This window comes from Oncorhynchus gorbuscha, linkage group LG11, assembly GCF_021184085.1.
Source record: "Oncorhynchus gorbuscha isolate QuinsamMale2020 ecotype Even-year linkage group LG11, OgorEven_v1.0, whole genome shotgun sequence".
NCBI classification, from domain to species: Eukaryota; Metazoa; Chordata; class Actinopteri; order Salmoniformes; family Salmonidae; genus Oncorhynchus; species Oncorhynchus gorbuscha.
Window position 1 is genome coordinate 29,711,007 of NC_060183.1, and position 27,370 is coordinate 29,738,376.

Here is a 27,370-nt window from a genome sequence, read left to right on the forward strand (position 1 = left end):
AGTGACCCATATTCTCCCACTCCAGTCTTTAACACTCTCTCTTTCTCTCTGGGATTTACATATAACATGATTTGTGATTTGATGGTAAATGTCTGCTTTAAAAACTTGGCAGAATTGGCTTTAGTTGTTGAAATATCAAATAGAAGCAAGTTAATAAATGCTTATTGCAACACAGCATTCCTCATTAGAGGTCCCCTCACATACAATTAAAAGACATCATGAAGGAAATAACACTTCCCTTCTCTACCGAGTATCTCAATATTGGTATCATCCCGGCCCTTGTTTTAGCATGCAGGTGTTGAGAATTACAATATAGATGCATATCGATATTATATTTTAGATAAATGTACATGATTGACACATTGTTGTATGTTGATTTCAAATTAGAAATGTCTGGTCAGTTTGATGAAAATGGTGGAAATGACAGTAGTGATGGGCAACAGCTTTGGAGGTTTCTCCTGCTTTGAATGGAGTTAGTTTTTTGTACAGGCTGCTCATGCAATTGTGGCACTAGGTGTATGCCAGTGACCCAGTTATGACAAGTGCAGCTATAGACTTCCTCATCTTCAGCCTCAAATCCAATAATGTGCAGATACTCAGTATAGCCAGATCCAGAATATGTGAACCTGCTTGACAACCCAATTGTTCTTGTGTTGCCACAAAACAAAAAACTTGAGCTACCTCCAGCCTTCTGTTGGCACCACGTAATTGTCTAGGTCCCGGTATCACTAATAACATTTGAGATTTTTGTCATTCTTATCCAGAGCAATTAGGGTTAAATGCCTTGTTCAAGGTCACATCCACAGATGTTTCACCTAGGCTCAGGGGGGTTTTGAAACAAAGATATTGAACAAGATAGACTTTATGACCAAAATGATTCACCTTAGTGTAGTTAGTCAGTGTTATATCAGTCAGAGGACATCACAGCTCAATAAATCAGAGGACATCACTGCACAAAAAAGTCTACCATTTCTAATTGTAAAGGGAAAGGAGGGACATAAAAAAATACTGTAAATAAATGTGTGTGTGTGTGTGAAATTGCATACAAAATTCCATTTTATAAGCCATGGCCCATCGAAATGTCATCGGCAATGTAAAAGCTGAAAAAAATGGACTTAAAAGTTGACCTGTTCTGAAGAAATCTTGTGTTCATTAATTTATGAAATATGCTGTTTCATAAAATATATTTTCAAAGTTTCAAAGATGGATTTTAAGATGCTGTTCATGATCATGCCACGAGACTGACTGAAAAATGAAAAGTAAATGACTCACATAAGAAAAACATACCATTACCTTGTTCATAACAAATTCAAATAGAAATGCAATTGTCTCAAAGTCAGGAAATTCAGATAATGACCGATATTAACCTGTGTTTTTTGAGACATACATAACCAGCCACAAAAGCCGTGTAACACAATGGTTGATACAGTATTGGAGTTAACATTGCAAAGCATTACATGCCCATATTATGCCAGCTACAACATTGAAAATATACTTGTTTTGTCCTAATATAGTGAGCTTTGAGGGATTTGTAACTACATTTTATCACAATAAAAAGGGACGGTAAACATATGCTACTAGTAGATCACTAATCCATTGCCTTTAAAATTGCAATGTATAATATGCCCATTATATGCCAGCTACAAAATTGGGAAAAAAACGAGTTTACTGTATATTACAGTTATTTTTTTTTTGGGGGGGGGGGGGGGTATAATTTAATTTGAACACAGTAAAAATGGATGGTTAAAAAAATTTCACGTGCCACCAGTATTTCATTCATCATTTGAAAGTATAAAATGCCCATATTTTGCCAGCTACAAGATTGGAAGAACTAGTTTACTGCATATTACAGTAAACTATTTAATTTTAACACAGCAGAAATGGATGGTAATGTTTTTTTTCACGTCTGCCAATAGTAGATCACTAATACATTCTTAATATAATTGCAAAGCATAACATGTCTGTATTTGCCAGCTACACCATTTGAATAATACTTGTTCTGTCCTATTACAATTTATATTTGAGTGATAACACAGTTAACACAATTAAATGGATGGTAAACATTTTGTCATGTGTACCACTAGTAGATCACTAATCTATTGTCATTAACATTGCAAAGCACAACAGCCCATATTATGCCAGCTAGAAGAGTTGAAAAACACTAGTTTACTGTATATTACAGTGACCATTGATGGATTAGAATTTAATTGTAACACAGTAGAAATGGATACTAAACATTGAGTTTGGATCCCGCGACGGAGGTTGGCATCAGTTGCTCGGACCGTTCCTATTTGTCCAGTGATCCTGCCGACCAAGGGTGGGTTCTGAGGAGCTGTTTTGCATAGCTGCCTATCAAGCTAGCAGGGATTTCTTGAGGGCTTGAACACAGCCGGCAACGCGGTTAGACATTGTGGCTGGGACCACGGATTGTCCCGTGCTTGTGGCTGTCTAGATACTTATTGTTTTTAATTTTCCCTGCGACCTGCCCTGTCTGGAACTGCGCAAGCTAGGCTGAATGATCTTTTAAACAAACAATATTTCTACAAGCAGTTGTTTTAAAACAACAAGAAAATAGATTCAAGTGTTTTGTCCAAATACTGGTGGAGTCAACTAATAAAAGAATGGACGACGTGACCAGAGGTCCAGGACCTAAAGAACAGTTTGTAGGGTCAGTTCTCCCAGGGTCAGTTCGATGAGTTAAAACTGGAGACAGGAAAGATGCAGCAATCTGTAAGTCATTGAGAGAGGACATAAGTTCTGTATGTGAATCCATGATAACAACGAGAGGTAAATCAGATCGAGGGACAATCAAGTTCCTGAGGTTCAAGGTCACTGTTCTGGAAAGAGCCAAGAACTTGAGAGGAACGTACAGTATATCTTCCCCAACAAGGACCATCCTGAAGCTGTGTGACAGAATAGGAAAGAACATATTCCAGCCATGAAAGATGCCAGAGTGCGTGGGGACATTGCTTACATCCGCAATGACATGCTCATTGTCTACCCTCCCTCCCAAAAGCTGGGAGTTGTTGAGACAGCCAAGCCTATGGGTTGTAGCTTCAACTCCGCAACACCCACATACAAACTGATTAATGTATATATTTTTTCTCTTGTTTTGTTTGCTCTTTTCCATATTATGTCTGTTATATAAGCTACCCAGGAAAGGGCTGAAAATGTCCCATATTAATATATCAAATCAAGTTTTATTGGTCACATACACGTGGTTAGCAGATGTTAGCGAAATGCTTATGCTTCTAGATCCGACAGTGCAGTAGTATCTAACAGGTTATATCTAACAAATTCCACAACAAAACCTAATACACACAATCTAGTAAAAGGAATGGGATGAGGATATATAAGTCTAACATATATGGATGAGCAGTGACAGAGAGGCTAAGATGCAATAGATAGTAAAGGATACAGTATATACATATGAGCTAAGTAATGCGAGATATGTAAACATTCTAAAAGTGGCACTATTAAAGTGACCAGTCTTCCATTTATTAAAGTGGCTAATGATATCAAGTATTTTGGTAGTCAGCCTGTGTGCTTGTGGCGGCTGTTTAACTATCGTATGGCCTTGAGATTAAAGGCAAAAATTGATCATCAAGGACAATAACCACCCAAACCACTCTCCGTCCCAGCTTTGATGCACCTGTACTGACCTCGCCATCTGGGTGGAAGTGGGGTGAACAGATAGTGGTTCGGGTGGTTATTGTCCTTGATGATCAATTTTTGCCTTTCTGTGACGTCGGGCGTTGTAGGTGTCCTGGAGGGCAGGTAGTTTGCCCCCGGTGATGCGTTGTGCAGACCATACCACCCTCTGGGGAGCCCTGCTGTTGTGGGCGGTGCAGTTGCCGTACCAGGCGGTGATACAGCCCGGCAGAATGCTCTCCATTGTGCATCTGTAAAAGTTAGTGAGTGTTTTTGGTGACAAGCCACATTTTTTCAGCCCCCTGAGGTTGAAGAGGTGCTGATGTGCCTTCATCACCACACTGTGTGTGTGGACCATTTCAGTTTGTCTGTGATATGTACACCGACAAACCTTCTCCACTGCTGTCCCTTCGATGGGGATAGGGGGGTGCTCCCTTCACTGTTTCCTGAAGTCCACAATCATTTCCTTAGTTTTTTTATGTTGAGTGAGTGGTTGTTTTTCTGACACCACACTCTGAGGGCCCTCACCTCCTCCCTGTAGGCTGTCTCGTTGTTGTTGGTAATCTAGCCTACCACTGTTGTGTCGTCTGCAAACCTGATGAATGAGTTGGAGGCGTGCATGGACACGCAATCGTGGGTGAACAGAGTACAGGAGAGGGCTGAGAAAGCAAACCTGTGTGGCCCCAGTGTTGAGGATCAGTGGAGTGGAGATGTTGTTTCCTACCTTCACCACCTGGGGAGGGCCCATCACAAAGTCCAGGACCCAGTTGCACAGGGTGGGGTTGAGACTCAGGGTCTCGAGCTTAATGATGAGTTTGGAGGGTACTATGGCGTTGGAGGGTACTACAGCTCTAGGAAGAGTCTAGGTGGTTCCAAACTTCTTCCATTTAAGAATGGAGGCCACTGCGTTCTTGGGGACCTTCAATGCTGAAGAAATGTTTAGTTACCCTTCCCCAGATCTGTGCCCAGAAACAATCCTGTCTCAGAGCGCTACAGAGAATTCCTTCGACCTCATGGCTTGGTTTTTGCTCTCATATATGCACTGTTAACTGTGGGACCTTATATAGAATTTACCAAAGGTAGACTCCAATCAAGTTGTAGAAACATCTCAAGGTTGATCAATGGGAACTGAATACTTATGTAAATAAGGTATTTGTTTTATTTTAATGTGCAAAAAATTCTAAAAACCCGCTTTCACGTTGTCATTGTGGTATTGATGAGGATTGTTTATTTAATCCATTTTAGAATAAGGCTGTAACAAAATGTGGAAAAAGTCAATGGGTCAGAATACTTTCCAAATGCACTGTACATGGCAATCATTGATTTATTTTACCAGGCAAGTCAGTTAAGAACAAATTCTTATTTTCAATGACAGCCTGGGTTGCCTTGTTCAGGGGCAGAATGACAGATTCGTACCTTGTCAGCTCGGGGATTTGAACTTGCTAGCTTTCGGTTACTAGCCCAATGCGCTAACCACTATACTACCCAGCCGCCCCAATCATGCTGGCCAAATTGCAGACTTCTTGACTATAGGCAACCGATAACTGACAAAATAAAGGAAACACTTGAATAAATGAGGGATACAAGTAACATGTTATAGTGGGGTGCATTTTCCATGGTTTAGGTCCACTAGTACCATCTATGCCAAGGCGACTGCGTGACAGAATGCCAAGAGTGTGCAAAGCTGTCAAGGCAAATGGTGGCGACTTTGAAGAATCTCAAATATAAAATATATTTTTGTTTAAACCCCCCCCTCCCCCATGTGTCATTTCATAGTTTTTGATGTCTTCACCATTATTCTACAATGTAGAAAATACAAATAAAGAAAATCCCTTGAATTTGTAGGTGTGTCCAAATTTGACTGGTACTGTATATATTACATATATAATATATACTGTATTGGATTTCCTTTATTTGTACAATTTTCTTCCTGCCTCTTGGGCCCCTAACAGGCCTGGGCCCAGGGGCTTCAGCCCAGGTAAGCCCTTACAATAACCCAGCTCTGTGTAATAGTGAATAAACAAAAAGGTACTTCAAAGATAATCTAAAATAATAAAAGAAATGGCTCACCTGGCGCAGGTAAAACCTTTGAATTTGTGAACGGATGTCAGACTACATCAAATAATATCGACTGGCAAATGAATGTCTTATACCTCTTGTCCACTTTAAGTTCATAGAGGATACTGAAAACTCCAAAGACCAGACCATAAGCAAGGCTGCACCTCCCCTACAAACTGGACATCATCCAAGGCTGTGCAGCAAGCAACATCTGTGCAGCATCAGCCCTGAGACACCAAGACAGTGTGGGGAATATCCAGCATGGAAGAGGAGGCTTTGGCCTAGCAGCAAGCAAACCAACATTCCATAAGGCAACAACATCTGAAAGCAGGAAGCTGGCGGTCAAGGAGGTGCGCAGACAGGAGGAGACTGCAAGAAGTGCAAAGGCTGTCTCTCTTGCTAAACAAGGGCAATGGACGTGATGGGAAGGCCTGGAGAGGTGAAAGATCAACTGGAGTGAGCTTTGGCAAATGGAGGCAAGCAAGATCAGCTTCATAAGAAGAGCTGTTTATGATGTGCTTGTCACGCCCTGGTCTTAGTATTTTGTTTTCTTTATTATTTTGGTCAGGCCAGGGTGTGACATGAGTTAATTATGTGGTGTGTTTTGTCTTGGGTTTTTTGTAGGTATTGGGATTGTGGTATAGTGGGGTCATCTAGAAAAGTCTATGGTTGCCTGAAGTGGTTCTCAATCAGAGGCAGGTGTTTATCATTGTCTCTGATTTGGGAACCATATTTAGGCAGCCATATTCTTTGAGTGTTTAGTGGGTGATTGTTCCTGTCTCAGTTTGTTTGCACCAGATAAGGCGGTTTAGGTTCACGTTACGTTTATTTGTTTTGTATTGTCATGTTTATCTTTTATTAAACATGTATCGAGATATGCAGCGTGGTTTTTGGTCCGCCTCTCCTTCGACGGAAGAAAACCGTAACAGTGCTTCCATCACCAAAAAACCTACATCAATGGTATGGCGAGAACCCGACCTGCCCCCTCTGCCCAGCTCCAGCGACTCTCAGGCATATAATGACAGGTTGCAAGACCAGCCTCTCACAAGGCCGCTACACCTGGAGGTACAATCGGGTCCTCAAGAGCCTGGCTGCAGCATATGAGACCAAGAGGAGTGCAACCAATTCATTACCTCCAAAAACAAGCAATCCCGTCAAAACAACAACATTCATCCGGGAGGGACAGAAAAGGCCCAAGCATCCTCCTACGAAGCCAGAAACTGGACACCTAGCCATGGCCCGGGACTGGAAGATGCTTGTCGATATTGGCCAGCAACTCATTTTTCCACCCTTAGGCCAGACATGGTACTCTGGTCCCCTTCACAAAAGGCTGCGTACATCATAGAGCTCACAGTCCCGTGGGAAAACTCTGTTGAAGAGGCCTACGAGCATAAGAAACTGCATTACACAGAGTTGGCAGCAGACAACTCAGCGTGGCTGGAATGCAAAAGTCTGGCCAGTTGAAATGGGATGCAGAGGATTCGTGGCTTCTTCCACCATCAGGTTGCTGAAAGAACTTGGAATCCATGGACAGGCTCTGCTGCAGACCGTCAGAGCAGTTTCTCAAGCAGCTGAAAGAGGCAGCCAGTGGATCTGGATCAAACGGAAGGACCCTTGCTGGGCTATAACTTAATGACCCACCACCCCCACTTGAGAACCCAATTCAGATCCCAGAACTTGAGGGCATATGAGGTATGCGGTCAGCTGTAGGGCTGGCTCAGGGAAGAGGACGCCCCTGCCTCGCATAGTCCCGTGGGAAATCTTAATTGAGCATGGGACACAAGCTAAGGCTTGATCACCCTTTAGCTGGCCACCTTTGAGGGTGTTTAGTGATTACAGGCCGAAACACCCACTGATTCGAAGGCACACTACTGAGGATGTGTCCCAAAATTGACATCTTAACCCAGTCTAATAAATAAACCTCCCATGCCACTCTGTCAACATCACGGCAAATCTCATGTGAGTGCATTCCATCTATGGCACAATGGACCGTTTTTAACATCTCGTCCCGTGTTTTATGAATCTGATAGAACAGCAATATGATTCTCAAACTTGACATGAAACGTCATAATCTGCAGCACTAAATTACACAATGAGTACGAGAGTTATTTTTTGATGAATAAATCAATGAATAAATTGTAATTTCATATTTAACTATCAATAACAGTGAACATTGTTGGGGCCTGTTGATACAAGATACTGAATGTTATGTCACCGTTACAATGTCCAATCCAAATAAAACTGTCTAGGCAGATTGATAGTCTCTTAATCAAAATCATAAAACAGTGGAAACTTCAACTCATTAACATTTTATCCTGAACAGTCAACAAATGGCAACACAAGCCAATAAAATCATAATTGAACTGTGTTAAGAATCTTGTGATATATATTGAATATCAAAAACTAGAATATTGACATGAAGACCTCCCGAAGAAAGGGAGATTGAGGTAGTCCCATTAGTCTTCGATCACTGAATTCCAATGGTATCTCCAACAAGCACAGTGATATTAGGCTATGGGCAGTGTGCATCATTCTGAATCAGAGTCCTCTTAAAAAAAAAAAAAAAAAAAATTGGAGCTCATTTCAGATCTGTGATTTCTTCAAGGAAGGGAGGAATGACGGATGCATTTCCTCACGCCATCTGAGCAGGGTGGCAGGTAGCCTAGTGGTTACAGCGTTGGACTAGTAACCGAAAGGTTGCAATATTGAATACCTGAGCTGACAAGGTCGTTCAGTTAACCCACTGTTCCTAGGCCATCATTGAAAATAAGATTTTTTTCTTAACGGACTTGCCTTGTTAAATAAAAAGGCAAAAAAAAAGAGAAAAAAAGGCCAAGGATCAAAATAAACACCTGAGTTTATTGGGACAAGTGTCAATGACATTAATTCAGTCATTAGGTTATGGACAGTATCATTCCGTATCGGAGTCCTCTTCAGAACTGGAGCTAATACTGGAGCACCCTGACCAATTCTCCTTTTCCATCATATGTTCGGCATCCTGAAAAGGTACATAAGATCACTTATCATGGCAAATTGTCCCAAAATAAAGGTTTAATTTTTTTTTTTAAAGGTGTCTATTCTAACCTCATCAGAGTCAACTTCATCACTGGATGTGTCGATGTCGTCATCCTCCGAGTCCTAGAGAGAAACATGCGGGATACTGGCTGAAATCCTCATTGGACATCAGTGAGGGATTTAACCCTTACATTGAAATGATGCCTAACCCTATAGGCCCTGGTCAAAAGTAGTGCACTTTAAAGGGAACAGGATGCCATTTGGGACAGATCCCATGTCAAGTTAGGATTCCACCCCATAGGAGCACTTGTTGCAGTACTGTTGGTATGTATGCAATAGAAATATTAAATAAACAATACCCAATGAATGCTCCAGGAGTTTTATTGTGCAATGCTTCGACCCGAAGGTCTTCGTCAGGCTGATGTTGTACAAAGAAACAACTAGAGCATTTGTCAGCGTGCAGGTATCCAATCTTTATAACCCGTTTACTTTTTGAACCCAGCACCTGCAAGTCATTTGATGTGTATACACTGTTTGAAACTATATCGACACAGTGCATTCGAAAAGTTCAGACCCCTTGACTTTTTCCAAATTGTGTTACTTAGAGCCTTACTCTAAAATGTATTAAATTGTATTTTTCCCCCTCAAATCTACACACGATAACCCATAATGACAAAGCAAAAACAGGTTAATTTTTGTTGCAAATGTATAATATTTTTTTTAACTGAAATATCACATTTACATAAGTATTCAGACCTTTCTCCATACTTTGTTAAAGCACCTTCGGGGATTACGGCCTCGAGTCTTCTTGGGTACGAGACGTTTCCAGCTACAATAGTCATTTACAACATTAACAATGTCTACACTGTGCTTCTGATCAATTTGATGTTATTTTAATAGACAAAAAAAATTGCTAAATGACCAAACTTTTGAACAGTAGTGTATGTAAATAAGGTATTATTTTTGCAAACATTTCTAAAAACCTGTTTTCGCTTTGACATTATGGGGTATTGTGAGTAGATTGATGACTACAAAAAATATTTAATACATTTTAGAATAAAGCTGTAATGTAATAAAATATAGATAAAAACCTATCCTTCTACCTCTGAGCAAGGCAGTTAACCCAATGTTCCCCGGGCGTGGATGACGTGGATGTCGATTAAGGCAGCCCCCCCCCCCACCTTTCCGATTAAGAGGGGTTGGGTTAAATGAAGAAGACACATTTCAGTTGAATGAATTCAGTTGTACAACTCACTAGGTACCCCCCACCTTTTTGCATTTTTACTCCTAAACTTATTTAGGCTTGCCATAATAAAAGGAGTTGAATACCATGCAAGACATTTCAGCTTTTCATTTTTTATGAATTTTGAAAAACGTGATTCCACTTTGGCGTTAAGGGGTATAGGGTATAGCCAGTGACAAAAAGTACATTTAATATGTTTTAAATTTGGGCTGTAACACAACAAAATGTGGAAAAAGTCAAGGGGAGTGAATACTTTCTGAAGGCACTGTATCAGAACATGTCTTTTGCTGTGGTGTTGTGGAGGTGATAACGTGTGGTGTGTTAACTTACTGATGTTCTGCCCTTCTTTGCCATCAATCTCTGCTCTGTGTTGTCGAGGATTTTCAATTTCTGAAGAACAGATACAACATCAGCCCTAAAGAGAACTCACGCCAATCGAGACAGACAGCCAAAATCCGTGGTGCCGGGAAATCGCGGAATCCAGACAGTAAAACAGAATTCAAGAATAATCTAAAATGTATTGAACTAGGGAATCAACTAAATGTATTGAAAATTAATCAAAAAAACACAGCTACAACACAGCTAAACAACAGCTAAACAACAGCTAAACAACAGCTAAACAACAGCCTCTTGCTAGGTCCGCACTGGAATTAAAGGTTCACTATCTACACCCAAAAATCTAAATTCCTTCTAGGCCTAAAAAGTGGTAACCTGATGTGGTTTAAGAATTGTTGTGGACTTAAAACATCCAATTTCATTTTTTAAATTAAAAAGTGTGCTTTTGAGAGGGAAAACCAGAACAACTGGGGTAAATGGAAACCTGCAAAAACTAAATGGAGAAAAGGGAATTTGGGGAAAAATAAACAGAATAGAGAAAAAAAAATCTAACGTTTTATAGGGCCTTATCTATATACACGCACACTTCAATTTCCTCTCAGTTTAATCTCTACTTACATTTGGGTTTTGATCCAAGTACTTTGCTTGTTCCTTTATGGACAAGGTCTGAAAAATGTTAAATAGTAACCACCAGTTAACAGTAGAAACTTTACAGATAGATCACAACTCACAACAGTGGTCATATTTAAATCTAAAAGAAAGAGGGTTGGTCCCAAATGGCATCCTATTCCTAAGTGCACTACTTCTGACCAGAGCTCTATGGGCCCTGGTCAGAAGTAGTACACTGTATAGGGATTAGGGTGCCAAGTGGGAAACAATCAGAGTGACTGGACTTTACATTAAACCAGCTGCGCAGCTCTACTTGGTACTCCCTAGCCCTCTTCTGGGCTATTCTCTGGTAGTGCTCCTTTTCCTTCTGGGCCAGCTTCTTCCACAGTGGGCTGACCATGGCCATGCACTTCCTGGAGCTGAGGTGGCTCGACTTGGCTCTCAGCTCCGCCATCTTCTCGCTGTAAAATACTGTGTGACCCCGCCTGTTCAGGGGGAGAAAGGTTTTCAAAAGCTAGAAGTTGGGGTCACACTCAATGCTGTCACTGGGGAATTGGAGGGAAAATGACTGAATATTTTTCAAAAGGCATATCATTTCCTCTTATTCTGATACATCTGCACAGCACAACACTATAAGAAGTAAGTCTTTCAGAAGTATTTTCACAAACTCAGATAACTTATAAAGAGAACAGTTGTGCCACAACCAGCGATACTCACTCAGGTGGTTTCTTAGGCTCGCCTTGAAACTTATTTTTCGTCACTTTTTGTGCAGCCAACGTTGAGGTCCGCATGCTTTTCCTGTTCTCCAATAGAATGTGCTCCTTATCTGTCACAGTCTGAATGGACAAAAACACACACACACACATCATGCTTCTGACAGCATTATGACCACATTATGACTAAAGGCCACGATACAAATGGTCATTTTGGGGGCCAATATTGATGCGCAATGTTAAGGAATCCTTAAACCAGAGCGTAGAAATTGGCAATGTGCTCAATTTCCCATTAAAATGTTTTGGAAAACATAGCAGACGTTTGAACTCAAGTGAAATGTTGGCCATTCACACCCCTACGTTAATACACACAGTGCATTTCAGAAAGTATTTAGAACCCTTGATTTTTTCAAAATGTTACGTTACAGCATTATTCTAAAATGTATGAAAAAAAATCCCCCCCCCATCAAATCTAAACACGATACCCCGTAATGACAAAACATGATCCTTTCTTTTGTGCAAATGTATAATAAAAATAAATAAAAAAACTGAAATATCACATTTACATAAGTATTCAGACCCTTTACTCAGTACTTTGCTGAAGCACCTTTGGCAGCAATTACAGCCGCAAGTCTTCTTGGGTATTACGCTACAAGCCTGGCACGCCTCTATTTGGGCAGTTTCTCCCATTCTTCTCTGCAGATCCTCTCAAGTGCTGTCAGGTTGGATGGGAAGAGTCGGTGCACAGCTATCTTGTCCCGAAGTCACTCCTGTGTTGTCTTGGCTGTGTGCTTAGGGTTATTGTCCTGTTGGAAGGTTAACCTTCCCAGACTGAGATCCTGAGCACTCTGGAGCAGGTACTTTTCTCTGTTCATCATTCCCTTGATCCTGGTCCCTGCTGCAGAAAAATATCCCCATAGCATGACGCTGCCACCACCACCATGCTTCATCATAGGGATCGTGCCAGGTTTCCTCCAGACGTAACTCTTTGGCCTGAATGCCAAGTGTCCAATATTGGTTTCATCAGACCAGAGAATCTTGTTTCTCATGGTTTGAGAGTCCTTTAGGTGCCTTTTGGTAAACGCTAAGCGGGCTGTCATGTGGCTTTTTCTGAAGAGTGGCTTCCGTCTGGCCACTTTACCATAAAGGCCTGTGGCGGAGTGCTGCAGAGATGGTTGTCCTTCCGGAAGGTCCTCCCATCTCCACAGAGGAATTCTGGAGCTCGGTCAGAGTGACCATCTGGTTCTTGGTCACCTCCCTGACCAAGGCCCTTCTCCCCCGATTGATCAGTTTGACCGGGCAGCCAGCTCTAGGAAGAATCTTGGTGGTTCCAAACTTCTTCCATTTAAGAACAATGGAGGCCACTGTGTTCTTGGGGACTTCAATGCTGCAGAAATGTTTTGGTACCCTTCCACAGATCGGTACCTCGACACAATCCTGTCTCGGCGCTCTATGGACAATTCCTTCAGCCCCAATGCTTGGTTTTTGCTCTGACATGCACTGTCAACTGTGGGACCTTACATACAAAAGTGGCCAAAAGTTTTGAGAATGATACAAAAAATATTTTTCAAAGTCTGCTGCCTCAGTTTGTATGATGGCAATTTGCATATACTCCAGACTGTTATGAAGAGTGATCAGATGAATTGCAATTATTTGCAAAGTCCCTCTTTGCCATGCAAATGAACTGAATCCCCCCCCAAAAATTCCACTGCATTTCAACCCTGCCAAAAAAAGGACCAGCTGACATCATGTCAGTGATTCTCTCATTAACACAGGTGTGAGTGTTGACGAGGACAAGGCTGGAGATCACTCGGTCATGCTGATTGAGTTCAAATTACAGACTGGAAGCTTCAAAAGGAGGGTGGTGCTTGGACTCATTGTTCTTCCTCTGTCAAATATGGTTACCTGCAAGGAAACATGTGCTGTCACCATTGCTTTGCACAACAACCCATACGTAGAATGTATTCACACATGACTGTAAGTCGCTTTGGATAAAAGCGTCTGCTAAATGGCATATATTATTATTATATTATTATTATTATTACAACAAGGGCTTCACAGGCAAGGATATTGCTGCCAGTAAGATTGCACGTTAATCAACCATTTATCGGATCATCAAGAACTTCAAGGAGAGCGGTTCAATTGTTGTGAAGGCTTCAGGGAGCCCAAGAAAGTCCAGCAAGCGCCAGGACCGTCTCCTAAAGTTGATTCAGCTGCGGGATCAGGGCACCACCAGTACAGACCTTGCTCAGGAATGTCAGGTGTGAGTGCATCTGCATGCACAGTGAGGTGAAGACTTTTGGAGGATGGCCTGGTGTCAAGAAGGGCAGCAAAGAAGCCACTTCTCTCCAGGAAAAACATCAGGGACAGAGTGATATTCTGCAAAGGGTACAGGGATTGCTTGAGGACTGGGGTAAAGTCATTTTCTCTGATGAATCCCCTTTCCAATTGTTTGGGGCATCCGGAAAAAGGCTTGTTCGGAAAAGACAAGGTGAGCGCTACCATCAGTCCTGTGTCATGCCAACAGTAAAGCATCCTGAGACCATTCATGTGTGGGGTTGCTTCTCAGCCAAAGGAGTGGGGTCACTCACAATTTTGCATAAGAACACAGCCATGAATAAAGAATTGTACCAACACATCCTCCAAAAGTAACTTCTCCCAACCATCCAGGAACAGTTTGGTGACGAACAATGCCTTTTCCAGCATGATGGAGCACCTTGCCATAAGGAAAAAGTGATAATGAAGTGCCCCGGGGAACAAAACATAGATATTTTGGGTCCATGGCCAGGAAACTCCCCAGACCTTAATCCCATTGAGAACTTGTGGTCAATCCCCAAGAGGCGGGTGGACAAACAAAAACCCACAAATTCTGACAAACTCCAAGCATTGATTATGCAAGAATGGGCTGCCATCAGTCAGGATGTGGCCCAGAAGTTAATTGACAGCATGCCAGGGTAGATTCAGAGGTCTTGAAAAAGAAGTATCAAAACTGCAAATATTGACTCTTTGCATCAACTTCATGTAATTGTCAATTGTAATTGAACTTCAGTATTCCATAGTAACATCTGACAAAAATATCTAAAGACACTGAAGCAGCAAACTTTGCGGAAATTAATATTTGTGTCATTCTCAAAACATTTTGCCACGACTGTAAATGATTCCATGTGTTATTTTCATAGTTAATGTCGTCACTGTTATGCTACAATGTCTTAAATAGTAAAAAGAAGAGAAACCCCTTGAATGAGTAGGTGCTCTAAAACTTTTGACCGGTAGTGTATATATATTATTCCATGTCCATATGACTCATTATTGTGCCAGTATCTCATACCCCACTCTGTTACCAGCAACATTTCTCAGAAATATTGCCTCAAAATTGCTAGTGTATCAGTTTAAGTGTTCACCTAACATGCTAATCAGTCATTACAAACGTAGACAGTTTTTGAAATTAAGAGAGAACTTACACACAAAAATTGGTTCATGTTGACCTCGTATTCCTTCTTTAACTGAAAAATGAACACAGAAAGTTGAATTGGAGGGCAGACATTTCATGTCTGTCTTCACAATAAGAGATTAAAAGAGCAGCTTCTCAACAGACTTGTCCCCAAACATGAAAATATGAAATACCAAAAAGGGTTGAACGGAGCATGCATTTTCTCCAATTAACCTTGTCACAGCGTCTCTGGTAGTCTTCCTTTTTACTCTTTGTCATTTCTTTCCAGCGCTGGGAGCAAATCACCAAATACTGGGTGTTAGGGAGTCCCTCTCCCTGTATGGTGGCTTTCTGTTCCCTACAGAAAAGGTTGTAACCCTTCCTAAACCACAAACACATGGTTAACTCAACCTTAAAAAGGCAGGTATGACCACAAACTCCATCACTGTAAATATGACATGGCCATTTACAGTGCATTCAGAAAGTATTCAGGCCCCTTGACCTTGTCCTGATTTTGTTACATTACAGCCTTATTCTAAAATGTATTAAACCCCCCACACACACAATCTACAAACAACACCCCAAACTGTTTGACATTTTGGCAACTTTATAAAAATAAAAATCTGAAATATCACATATACATACACTACCATTCAAAAGTTTGTGGTCATTTAGAAATTTCCTTGATTTTGATAGAAAAGCTATTTTTTGGTCCATTAGAATAACATCAAATTGATCAGAAATACATTGTAGACATTGTTAATGTTGTAAATGACGTAGCTGGAAACGGCTGATTTTGAATGGAATATCTACATAGGCGTACAGGCATCCATTATTAGCCACCATCACTTCTGTGTTCCAATGGCACGTTGTGTTAGCTAATCCAAGTTTCTGATTTTAAAAGGATAATTGATAATTAGAAAACCGTTTTTTGCAATTATGTAAGCACAGCTGAAAACTGTTGGTCTAATTAAAGAAGCAATAAAACTGGGCTTCTTTAGACTAGTTGAGTATCTGAAGCCTTACAGGCTCAAAATGGCCATAAACAAAGAACATTCTTCTGAAACTCGCCAGCATGATGCTACAACCACCATGCTTCACCGTAGGGATGGTGCCAGGTATCCTCCAGATGTGACACTTGGCATTCAGGCCAAAGAGTTCAATCTTGGTTCCATCAGACCAAAGAATCTTGTTTCTCATGGTCGGAGTCCTTAAGGTGTTGTTTGGCAAATTCCAAGCAGGCTGTCATGTGTCTTCCGTCTGGCCACTCTGCCATAAAGGCCTGAGAGCGGAGTGCTGCAGAGACGGTTGTCCTTCTGAAAGGTTCTCCCATCTCCATAGATGTACTGTAGAGCTCTCTAAGAGTGACCATCGGGTTCTTGGTCACCTCCCTGACCAAGGCCCTTTTCTCCCGATTTCTCAGTTCTCCCCCGATTATTCAGCCAGCTCAAGGAAGAGTCTTGGTGTTTCCAAACTTCATCCATTTAAGAATGATGGAGGCCACTGTGTTCTTGGGGACCATCAATGCTGCAAAAATGTTATGGTTACCGTAACAAGATCTGAGCGTCGAAACAATCCTGTCTCGGAGCTCTACGGACATGGCTTGGTTTTTGCTCTGACATACACTGTCAATTGTGGGACCTTATATAGACAGGCATGTGCCTTCCCAAATCATGTCTAATCAATTGAATTTACCACAGGTGGACTCCAATCTAGTTGTAGAAACATCTCAAGGAGGATCAATGTAAAAAGCTTAACGTAGAGTCTAATATCAAAATGGTCTAAATACTTATGTAAATAAAGGTATTTGTTTATTATTTATAAATTTGCCCGTTTTCACTTTGTCATGGGGTATTGTGTAGATTGATAAGGGGGAAAAATGAAGACATGTTATAAGAAGGCAGTAATGTAACAAAATGTGGAAAAAGTCAAGGGGTCTGAATACTTTCTGAATGCACTGCATATTGAAAACGTATCTATATTTGGAAAATGAATTGGCACTCATGCAAAAACTCTGTAAAAGGCATGAGTGGACTCAATGTTGGAGAGCTGCTGACTTACGGAACAGTATACTTGTGTGAAAATAAAAAAAATACTGTAAATATGCTCATAATAATTGTATGGGTTAACACCAATATTCTAGCCTGAAGAAGGCACTATGTGCCGAAACGTTGTTCACACACTAAATTATTGGGAGCATATTTAGAGAATGTGCGACTATCTTTGTTTACTCATGCAACAGTTACTACTTTGGCAAAGGTTGCCCTTTATGGTAAAGGTAGGCCCAGTGACTTACGATGGGGGTTTGTCAGGTTTGCCGTCTGCCAAGTCCTTCAACAGTCTCTCACTCTTGCGTAGAAGTGGCTTATGCTTGGCCTTCCGACTCCCGTTATTCTCTGGGTGCTCCTTCATCTTCTCCTGCAACATGAGTTGTTCATGGCTGAGTGATTCATGAGATGCAAAATCAACAACCCAAACCATAAATGTGTCCTGGAACTTTGCATTGTGGAACATTGTGATAGTGAACATATTGTTAGCTTCTAATTCTCAGAGTAAAAACCTCAGACACTATGAAAGCTTAACCAAGTTTACTCTTCCCAGAGGATCAATACAGCTGCATGAGACAAAACATGGTTTCCACCAACACAAGTATATATACTCCAATTTAAATGCACTCCTCCTCCTCTCCAATCCTTACATCTTTTATGGTTCGACAGGAAGACGAAGTGACGGGGTAATAAACAGCTCCTCCTCCCTTATGACCTGACCTCAACCCCCTTGATGCCTAATCCATAGCTCTCCACCCGTATCACCTATAGCACTCCCGTGACTGCCTCCCCTCTACCCAGCACATTCCAAAGCCATCTGGGCTCCTACAGATAACCATTAACGTCTGATGTAAAAACCAGTCTCCATCACTCCTCACATACTATAGTATTACTCCTGATGAATCGTGTCTCTGGTATAACAATGTTCCAATTTTGACCCAGAGTCTAACAATATACTGAACAAAAATATAAACACAACATGTAAAGTGTTGGTCCCATGTATCATGAGAATTAAAAAGACCCCAGAAATGTTCTGTATGTACAAAAAGCTTATATTTTCTCAAATTGTGCACAAATTTGTTTACATCCCAGTTAGTGAGCATTTCTCCTTTGCCAAGTAAATCCACATCAGGAAGCGGATTAAATAGCATGATCATTACACAGGTGCACCTTGTGATGGGAACAATGAAAGGCCACTTGTGCAGTTGTCACACAACGCCACAGATGTCTCAAGTTGAGGGAGCATGCAATTGGCATGCCGATTGCAGGAATTTCCACTAGAGCTGTTGCCAGAGAATTGAATGTTCATTTCTTTACTATAAGGCACCACCAACTTTGTTTTAGAGATTTTGGCAATATGTCCAACCAGCCTCAGAACCGCAGACCACATGTAACCATGCCAGCCCAGGATCTCCACTTCTGGCTTCTTCACCTGCGGGATCGTGTATGATCAGCCACCCGGACAGCTAATGAAACTGAGGAGTATTTCTGTCTGTAATAAAGTCCTTTTGTGGGGAGAAACTCATTCTTATTGGGTAGGCCTGGCTCCCAAATTGGTGGGCCTATGCCCTCCCAGGCCCACCTATAGCTGCGCCCCTGCCCAGTTGTGAAATCTATAGATTAGGGCCTAATTAATTGATTTCAATAGACCGATTTCCTTATATGAACTGTAACTCAGTAAAATATTGTATTCTAGGCCATAAACACAATCAGCAAAACACCCACCTCCTCATACTGTGTCTGCTGCTCCAGAGAGCGATTGATCCACTTGAGTTTCTCCTCGTCAGGTAGCTTGGACCAGCGCATCTTCTGCACAATACTCTGCCTGATACAGTCCCTTTTGGCCTGTGGAGAGACATGATGCTATATCACCTGCAGTTCATGTGTTTCTTATGCAATGTTTCATCAGCAAGACTAACCTGCATAAATAACAGTTAAATTAAATTGTGTATTGGAACAGTCAGTGGGAGGTCAGGATAATCAGTCATTCCTCTATATAAAGAAGATGCCAAAACATATTATAAGTTGTTTAGTAGAAGCAGATTGCTGAACTCTGAAGACACATCGGCCTTTGCTGATTAACATCTCCCACTCCTCCACTACTTAGCCTTGTAAAATATTTTTTTTAAACAAGCCTTGAACAGATTACATTAGATTGATTGACAGCTATGACACTCACACCTGGGTTGGCTAGAAGGAATTCCCTCCTCTCGTGGCGGTACCAGAGCCCGTGGGGTGTGAGGGGCCCTTTTATGTTCTTTAAACAGTCTCTCTGTACCTTCTTCCCCCCAGAGTACTCTTTCCTGGAGGAGCATTGGTTCAGTTGAGACTTTAGAAAAGTCAAAACAACAAACAAACATGCATCTATGACATCAAGAGAGCAACAGACAGCTCAATACATTTTTACCTCAACTTCCTCATGCGTTTCTCATACATTTCCTTCTCTTTCTGGAACTTCACAGTATATTTTGCCTATAAACCAGAAATAGGAAGTAATCAACCAGTCAGTCAAGTGTATAGGCCACAAAGGTTTCTTAGTCAAGGATAAATAAATTGTGCTATAGCAACTTGAAAATGGGAGATCATTGCCATTATGACTACAAAAAGCAGTTCACACACTGACACACCTTCTTGTGCTCTGGGAGCTCATTATACTTCTCATTCATTAACTTAAAGAGTTCAGGAGGTGTCAATTCAGGCTGCTGCTTCTTAAACTTTTTAAAGTTCTCTTTGGCGAAGATGCCGTTTGACGGGGTAGGTCTCCTTGGGAAGTCAGGGTGTATCTGCAAAAGAACAGAGAAGATTTCTCAAATATGTTAAACATCCTCTTGAAGTCCTACTCCAGTCTCAATTTCAGCTAATTTTACCACCCAATTCGTTTTACAAAAGGCACAAATCTTTCATATGGCACAAGTGTAGGGGGTGGGCCTTTTCTCTTCTCTCAATTGCTCCTCTAATTGTTCTTCAAGCATGGGGGAGGTCGATGAAAACCAGATGGCACCATCAGACCAACTCCTTGAATGGCCTACTCCATGAAATTTGCGCTTGTATCTAAAAAAAAACTATTTTTTTCACGCTTGTACATTAATGTATTTATACATAAGATATTGTTTTTCCAACAGGAACAGTTCAAATCCTAGTGATGGACAATAACTTTTAAAAAATACCAGTTTGCCACTTGACTATAGAAAAGAAAAAGAGAGCCGCACACTCTAGGAGCTCAGATGCAATAATTGAATAACCTAATAACCAACATTTCGACAGACAAGCTGTCTTCATCAGGGTATAATGACAAACACTGCGGGTCACTAGTTTATACAGTGTCTAATCATGGCCGGGTGTGGCCTGGTATCATTGGTTAATTCTCAGATATAAGAACATACAAAAACATGAATGGATAGCATACATAGATACAATTTGGATACATAGGCCTACAAACATTTACAATGTATAGCAAAATCACAATAATGGCTTCAGATCAAAGTCTACGTTGAGACCGAAGGGAGCAAGAGTCTTTAAATTAAAAGATCCAGGCAGCCTCTCGTTATAACAATAAATTGTTGAGGTCACCCCCTCTCCTAGGGAGGGTGATATGTTCAATGCCTACAGCAGGTGGAATTTTCTAAGTCTACTCCAGGGTCTCCAACAGGTTGATCACGAGCGACCAGTAGCTCACAGCCCACCTATGAGTAGCTCGCTGTTCAGCAATTTCACATTCCACTGCAAACTGTCATAAATAAACCTCACAAGTACAGACATGTCAAGCTCCCAGCTACTATTTAATCAACCGAACATTGACACGGTAAAAATCTGTCGCTCTGCCCCTGAACAAGGCACATAACCCACTGTTCCTAGGCTGTCATTTAAAATAAGATTTTGTTCATAACCGACTTGCCTAGTTAAATAAAGGCTTAAAAAAAAAAGTCCCAGCCCTGGTTAGCCACGAAAGGCTTTAAAAGCCAAACAACATCTGCCAATTAATTTCTAGCACTATTGCCCGTCTGTGTATTGCGCGCATTTGTCTATCACTCTCAGTGTAGCCAGTTGATGTGATAACCGTCATCGGTTGACAGAAATACTTTCCCCAAAACCGTCTAAATTAAATGTTAACTGCAAAGTAGGCTTACCTGGCAGAAGTATATCATGAAAAAGTATAGAATTTCTCTGTTACTTGCTAATTTTGCATTGAAATGAGCAGCAGCACAGGACCATTGCTAGTCCAGCACATTAGATGCACATTCCTCACTCACTAGATGCACAATTAAAGAAAATCAAAATTTGGTTGTTTTCTTCTAGACCCCCTTAATTGTTTATTAACCATTATTTTACCAGGTACAGTACCAGTCAAACGTTTGGACACACCTACTCATTCAAGGTTTTTATTTTATTTATTTTTTACTATTTTCTACCTTGTAGAAAAATAGTGAAGACATCAAAACTATGTAATAACACATATGGAATCATGTAGTAACCAAAAAAAAGTGTTGGTGACAGCTTTGCACATGCTTCTCTCAACCAGAATCATTAGGTAGTCACCTGGAATGCATTTTGATTAACAGGTGTGCCTTGTTAAATGTTAATTTGTGGAATTTCCTTCCTTCTTAATGCGTTTGAGCCAATCAGTTGTGTTGTGACAAGGTATACAGAAGCTAGCCCTAAAAGACCAAGCCCATATTACAGCAAGAACACCTCAAATAAGCAAAGAAAAACGACAGTCCATTACTTCAAGGCATGAAGGTCCGTCAATGTGGAGCATTCCAAAAACTTTTAAATGTTCTTCAAGTGCAGTTGCAAAAAACATCAACTTCTATGATGAAACTGTCTCTCACGAGGACCGCCACAGGAAAGGCGGTTGACACCGCTCCGATGTCAACAACTACAGACCAGTATCCCTTCTTTCTTTTCTCTCCAAAACTCTTGAACGTGCCGTCCTTGGTCAGCTCTCCCGCTATCTCTCTCAGAATGACCTTCTTGATCTAAATCAGTCAGGTTTCAAGACTAGTCATTCAACTGAGACTGCTCTTCTCTGTATCACGGAGGCGCTCCGCACCGCTAAAGCTAACTCTCTCTCCTCTGCTCTCATCCTTCTAGACCTATCGGCTGCCTTCGATACTGTGAACCATCAGATCCTCCTCTCCACCCTCTCCGAGTTGGGCATCTCCGGCGCGGCCCACGCTTGGATTGCGTCCTACCTGACAGGTCGCTCCTACCAGGTGGCGTGGCAAGAATCTGTCTCCTCACCACGCGCTCTCACCACTGGTGTCCCCCAGGGCTCTGTTCTTGGCCCTCTCCTATTCTCGCTATACACCAAGTCACTTGGCTCTGTCATAACCTCACATGGTCTCTCCTATCATTGCTATGCAGACGACACACAATTAATCTTCTCCTTTCCCCCTTCTGATGACCAGGTGGCGAATTGCATCTCTGCATGTCTGGCAGACATATCAGTGTGGATGACGGATCACCACCTCAAGCTGAACTTCGGCAAGACGGAGCTGCTCTTCCTCCCGGGGAAGGACTGCCCGTTCCATGATCTCGCCATCACGGTTGACAACTCCATTGTGTCCTCCTCCCAGAGCGCTAAGAACCTTGGCGTGATCCTGGACAACACCCTGTCGTTCTCAACTAACATCAAGGCGGTGGCCCGTTCCTGTAGGTTCATGCTCTACAACATCCGCAGAGTACGACCCTGCCTCACACAGGAAGCGGCACAGGTCCTAATCCAGGCACTTGTCATATCCCGTCTGGATTACTGCAACTCGCTGTTGGCTGGGCTCCCTGCCTGTGCCATTAAACCCCTACAACTCATCCAGAACTTAGAATTCAAGGCACACTTAACCAGCATGGCTACCACAGCATTCTGCAGCGATGCACCATCCCATCTGGTTTGGACTTAGTGGGACTATCATTTGTTTTCAACAGGACAATGACCCAACACCCCTCCAGGCTGTGTAAGGGCTATTTGACAAAGGGGAGGAATGGAGTGCTGCATCAGATGACCTGGTCTCCACAATCACCCGACCTCAACCCAATTGAGATGGTTTGGGATGATTTGAAGGAAAATCAGCCAAAAGTGCTCAGCATATGTGGTTACTCCTTCAAGACTGTTGGAAAAGCATTCCAGGTGAAGCTGGTTGAGAGAATGCAAAGCTTGTCCAAAGCTGTCATCAAGGCAAAGAGTGGCTACTTTGAAGAATCTAAAATATAAATACATTTTTATTTGTTTAACACTTTTTTGCTTACTACATGATACCATAGGAGTTATTTCAAAGTTTTGATGTCTTCACGTATTGTACAATGCAGAAAATAGTAAAAATAAAGAAAATCCATTGAATGAGTAGGTGTGTCCAAACTTGACTGGTACTGTATATTACCAAAAAACATAGTGCACTACTTTCTCTTGGAACACTAAGGACGGGGAAGAGTTGCAGGGGGGGAAGAGAACAATGTCCCTATTTAAAAGCTATAGAATAATTAGTAGCTTGCTATGTTTCACTTTTTTTTTTAAGTAGCTCTCATGTTAGGAAAGGTTGGAGATCCCTGTTCTACTCTATTACTTTAAGCGGCATTCTATAGGTTGAAAAGGGACATTTACAGGAGTTAGACAGAGTTCTCACTTACCTTCCAGTTCTGGCACTGGAAAGGGTTTTCAAAGGCAACCTCAGCTTCAGTGACCAGCTCTGCTAGAGAACGAACCTTGCGCATCTTAGAGAGAAACACAGAGATAGTATGTTTTGATAGTATCCAGTGTGGCTCAGTTGGTAGAGCATGGTGCTTGCAACATCGGGATTGTGGGTTCGATTTCCACGAGGGACCAGTACGAAAATGTCCGCTCTGGATAGGTGTCTGCTAAATGACTAAAATGTAAATGATAGACATTACTTTGTGCATCTCTGTACTAAGTTCATGTGAACCAATGTATGAATATTTTGACTGGCATTTCATATCCCATGAGAACCAAGAACAAACGTACAAGAGTAGTCTAACTAATTTACTTAACGTATAGCAAGGTAGCCAACTCTTATGAAACGCTGTCTGTCTCAGGAGAAATTGCCTATCCTGGTCCCAGATATGTTAGTGCTGTATAGCCAACTCAGCTATAGAGTGCAAACTGATCTGGGACCAGGCTAGGGTTTCTAGGCCAGAAGTCACCCACCTTTTTTGATAGTTCCTTCCACTTTTGATGACACATCTGTGGAGAGTAGGGACCAAAAGCCACCTTGTCCCACTCCAGTGTCCTCTCCCCTTTAGTGTAAATACTCATGTCACCTTTGGGAATGTTTTCTTTGATACCATGCAGGAGCGTCATCAGGTCCTCCCTACCCCAGGCTGTAACCAAAGGACAGACATAGACAGATGACCAACCAGTCAGTCAGACAGCAAACCAGTCAGACAGATGTCTAAGAAATCAAACATACGACCAACCAGAGAGACATATGTATCGACAACAGTGATAGACAGCCATATAGAGAGACAGACAGCCATATAGACAGACAGACAGCCATATAGACAGACAGACAGCCATATAGACAGACAGACAGCCATATAGACAGACAGACAGACAGCCATATAGACAGACAGACAGCCATATAGACAGACAGACAGCCATATAGACAGACAGACTGACTGACAACCACAACTAGACAATGACCAGTCAGACAGAACCAACTAGTCAGAAAAACAGTCCACAGAAGAGACAGACAAGGGGCAATGACAGAGTGACAGGCAAAACCTTACTGCATTTCTAGCTAATTTACAGTGAATAAAGATAAACATGCCTAATTGAGCTACATACAAAATGGTTGCTTGAACTCTTATCCAAAATGCACAGCTCAGTGTTCCCAGCCACCTGGTCAAGTCACTTCGCACCCGGGGACAGTTAGTCAAGTCTTCAAAAAAACCTTCATACATTACTTACCTTGTTCTTTATCACTTGTCTCCATTTCTTCTTCCTCTGTAAAATCCATCACAAACTAGTGGCGATGTTTGCACGACTAATAGCCCTTTGAATGCTGAAAAACAACTAGCGGCTATGTGAGTAACGTTTGCTAGCTCAGTTGCTAAAGAACCACATGGCTATTTACAATTCATTCGTGTGGCGATTGTAAGCACGTGAGACGTTCCCCTTTCATGGTGCAAACAATAATGTTTAGCTAAATTAAATACTCAAATGCATAAACAAATTCTATACATGGCTAGCTAAAGTTGAGAATTTTCATTGGGATAGGCTATACGGAAACGCCTGGTGCCGAAATTGATGACGTAGGTTGCGCAGTTGAAACTGGGAGACGATTGTAAATCGGTTCACAGTCGAGTTGTTCTGATGAGCCCCAGCAAGGCGCTAGTTAAGGCTTATAAAAGTGGGAACAATTGAGAAATAACCATCTGGAATATGGATGTCACCTTGACATGCCAATGTAACCGCTGGCTAAAGTGACGACTAACCGGTGAATCCAGTGCGATGGTGTTGTATCTCTGAAAACAGGTTGCATACGGAGTTGCCGTCTTGTCAGATAGTTATTTAACAAACAAAAAATGTGGCATAGTAATAAGTAAGCGAGAAGTAGCTAGATAGTGTTGCTAATCTGGCCAAAATGACAGCTAATTATCACATGTATTGTTTTTGTAGTCCGATAAAAACGGAATGACTCTGAAGTTCACAGTCTGAACACTCCCAAGTCCCAATTTCGGCAGACAAGTTTAAAATTATTGCAGAAGTTTCTAGCCACAGGTTAGCTGGAGAGGACTCATTATGACAACTGACGAAACTCAGCTGAGAACCGAATCCGTTCGTCCCAATGATTTATATCATTAAAATATAAATTATTTATAAAGCCCCTCTTACACCAGCTGATGTCACAAAGTGCTGTACAGAAACGCAGCCTAAAACCCCAAACAGCAAGCAATGCAGGTGTAAAAGCACTAGATGTATATATAAAAATAGGCTATATTGTAAAAATGTATCAATACAAAAATGTGATGTTTTCTTAATTTAAAGGTTAGTGTTATGTAAAAAGTTAGCAGAGTGGTTAAAGTTAGGTTTGAAATAAGATTTTAAGAAGATAGAGCTCCCAGGTGTCGGAGCGTTCTATCACAACCGGGCGTTATCGGGGGTCCCATAGGGCAGCACACAATTTGCCCAGCGTCTTCTGGGTTGGGGGAGGGTTTAGCCGGGGTAGGCCGTTATTGTACAATAAAAATATACATTTTTGAAATAGTTGGGGCTTATGACTTTGTGGCTTTCGTAACTAGTGACGACCATTTGAAGTCACAGGTTGGCCATACTGGCACTCCCCAGTAGAAGCAGTTCTTCATATAAATTATTTTAATTCTACAGTATTTCAATTAAAATATTTCAAGGACAAAATTTAATGTTTAAGTATTTTGTTGTAAAAGTATGCATTTAGGTGTCTGTAATGGAATAAATGTGACAAAAACACATGTATTGTGAAGGGCGATTGTCAAGATGGGAGGCACGGAGGCTTCAACACAGCGCCCTCTATTAGTCATCTAGTGTATATATAAATGGCTTTCCGACATGATCACTGATGTCATTATTCTAATTAGTTAATTTTTTCGTGTTTCCAGTTGTCTGAAACACCATAATAAAAACTCAACTCTCGGTGCGTGACATCCGTCATCAATTTCAGGTACCAGGCGTGTCCATAAAACCTAGAATACAGTTTTTGTCAAATTAGATTTTTTTCAGCATTTTAGTTAACCCTTTCCCTAATCTGCTATGTTAATTATCCTAATCTGCTGCGAAAATGGTTCTAACGTGCTACAAAAAGGCCGTTCTGACTAAAGCAGGGATGGGTGAAACTTTTTTTTGTTGCACTGAAACATGCAAACAAATCCTGCTAGGGGGAAATGCAGGTTTTAACTAATAAACAGCAAAGAACATGATCAGTCTCTGTGTGTAAAATAAGTGGTTAATGTGAACCTAACTCACAGTTAAAACATGTAAAGAAAGCAATCCAATGTTATTTGTTGCCTAGACTTTACTGCAAACGAGAAAGAACAATAACCTAATATTGCAGTAAGCCATGACAGCCTTTATAATAGAAAGCTTGTGACCACACACACACACCTAAATATTGCACATAGAAATAACATTCACTGAGTTTTTTTTAAGAATCCCCCCTCACTCACAAGTGTTACTGTCAAGTTCAACACAACAAAAGCAATATCTTTGGGCTACACTGAACATTATTAGATTGTACACTTTCTGCCAGTGGACATCTGTGCCACCAGAGCATTATACCCT

At 41.4% G+C, this 27,370-nt stretch overlaps 1 protein-coding gene across 1 annotated transcript; it reads right to left on the reverse strand.

Annotated features, from left to right (window-relative positions):
• Positions 1-8,548: 8,548 nt before the first annotated feature.
• Positions 8,549-25,819, reverse strand: LOC124048472 (nucleolar transcription factor 1-like). The gene is made up of 16 exons (XM_046369307.1): positions 25,022-25,819; positions 24,260-24,432; positions 23,725-23,808; positions 19,731-19,886; positions 19,511-19,575; positions 19,283-19,406; positions 18,829-18,948; positions 17,352-17,473; positions 15,290-15,437; positions 15,087-15,128; positions 11,630-11,748; positions 11,202-11,397; positions 10,922-10,969; positions 10,298-10,357; positions 8,794-8,847; positions 8,549-8,707 (listed from the first exon to the last, which is right to left on the reverse strand). Exons 1-16 carry the CDS (start codon positions 25,068-25,070, stop codon positions 8,621-8,623), a joined length of 1,647 nt encoding a protein of 548 aa, XP_046225263.1. The 5' UTR covers positions 25,071-25,819; the 3' UTR covers positions 8,549-8,620.
• Positions 25,820-27,370: the final 1,551 nt, after the last annotated feature.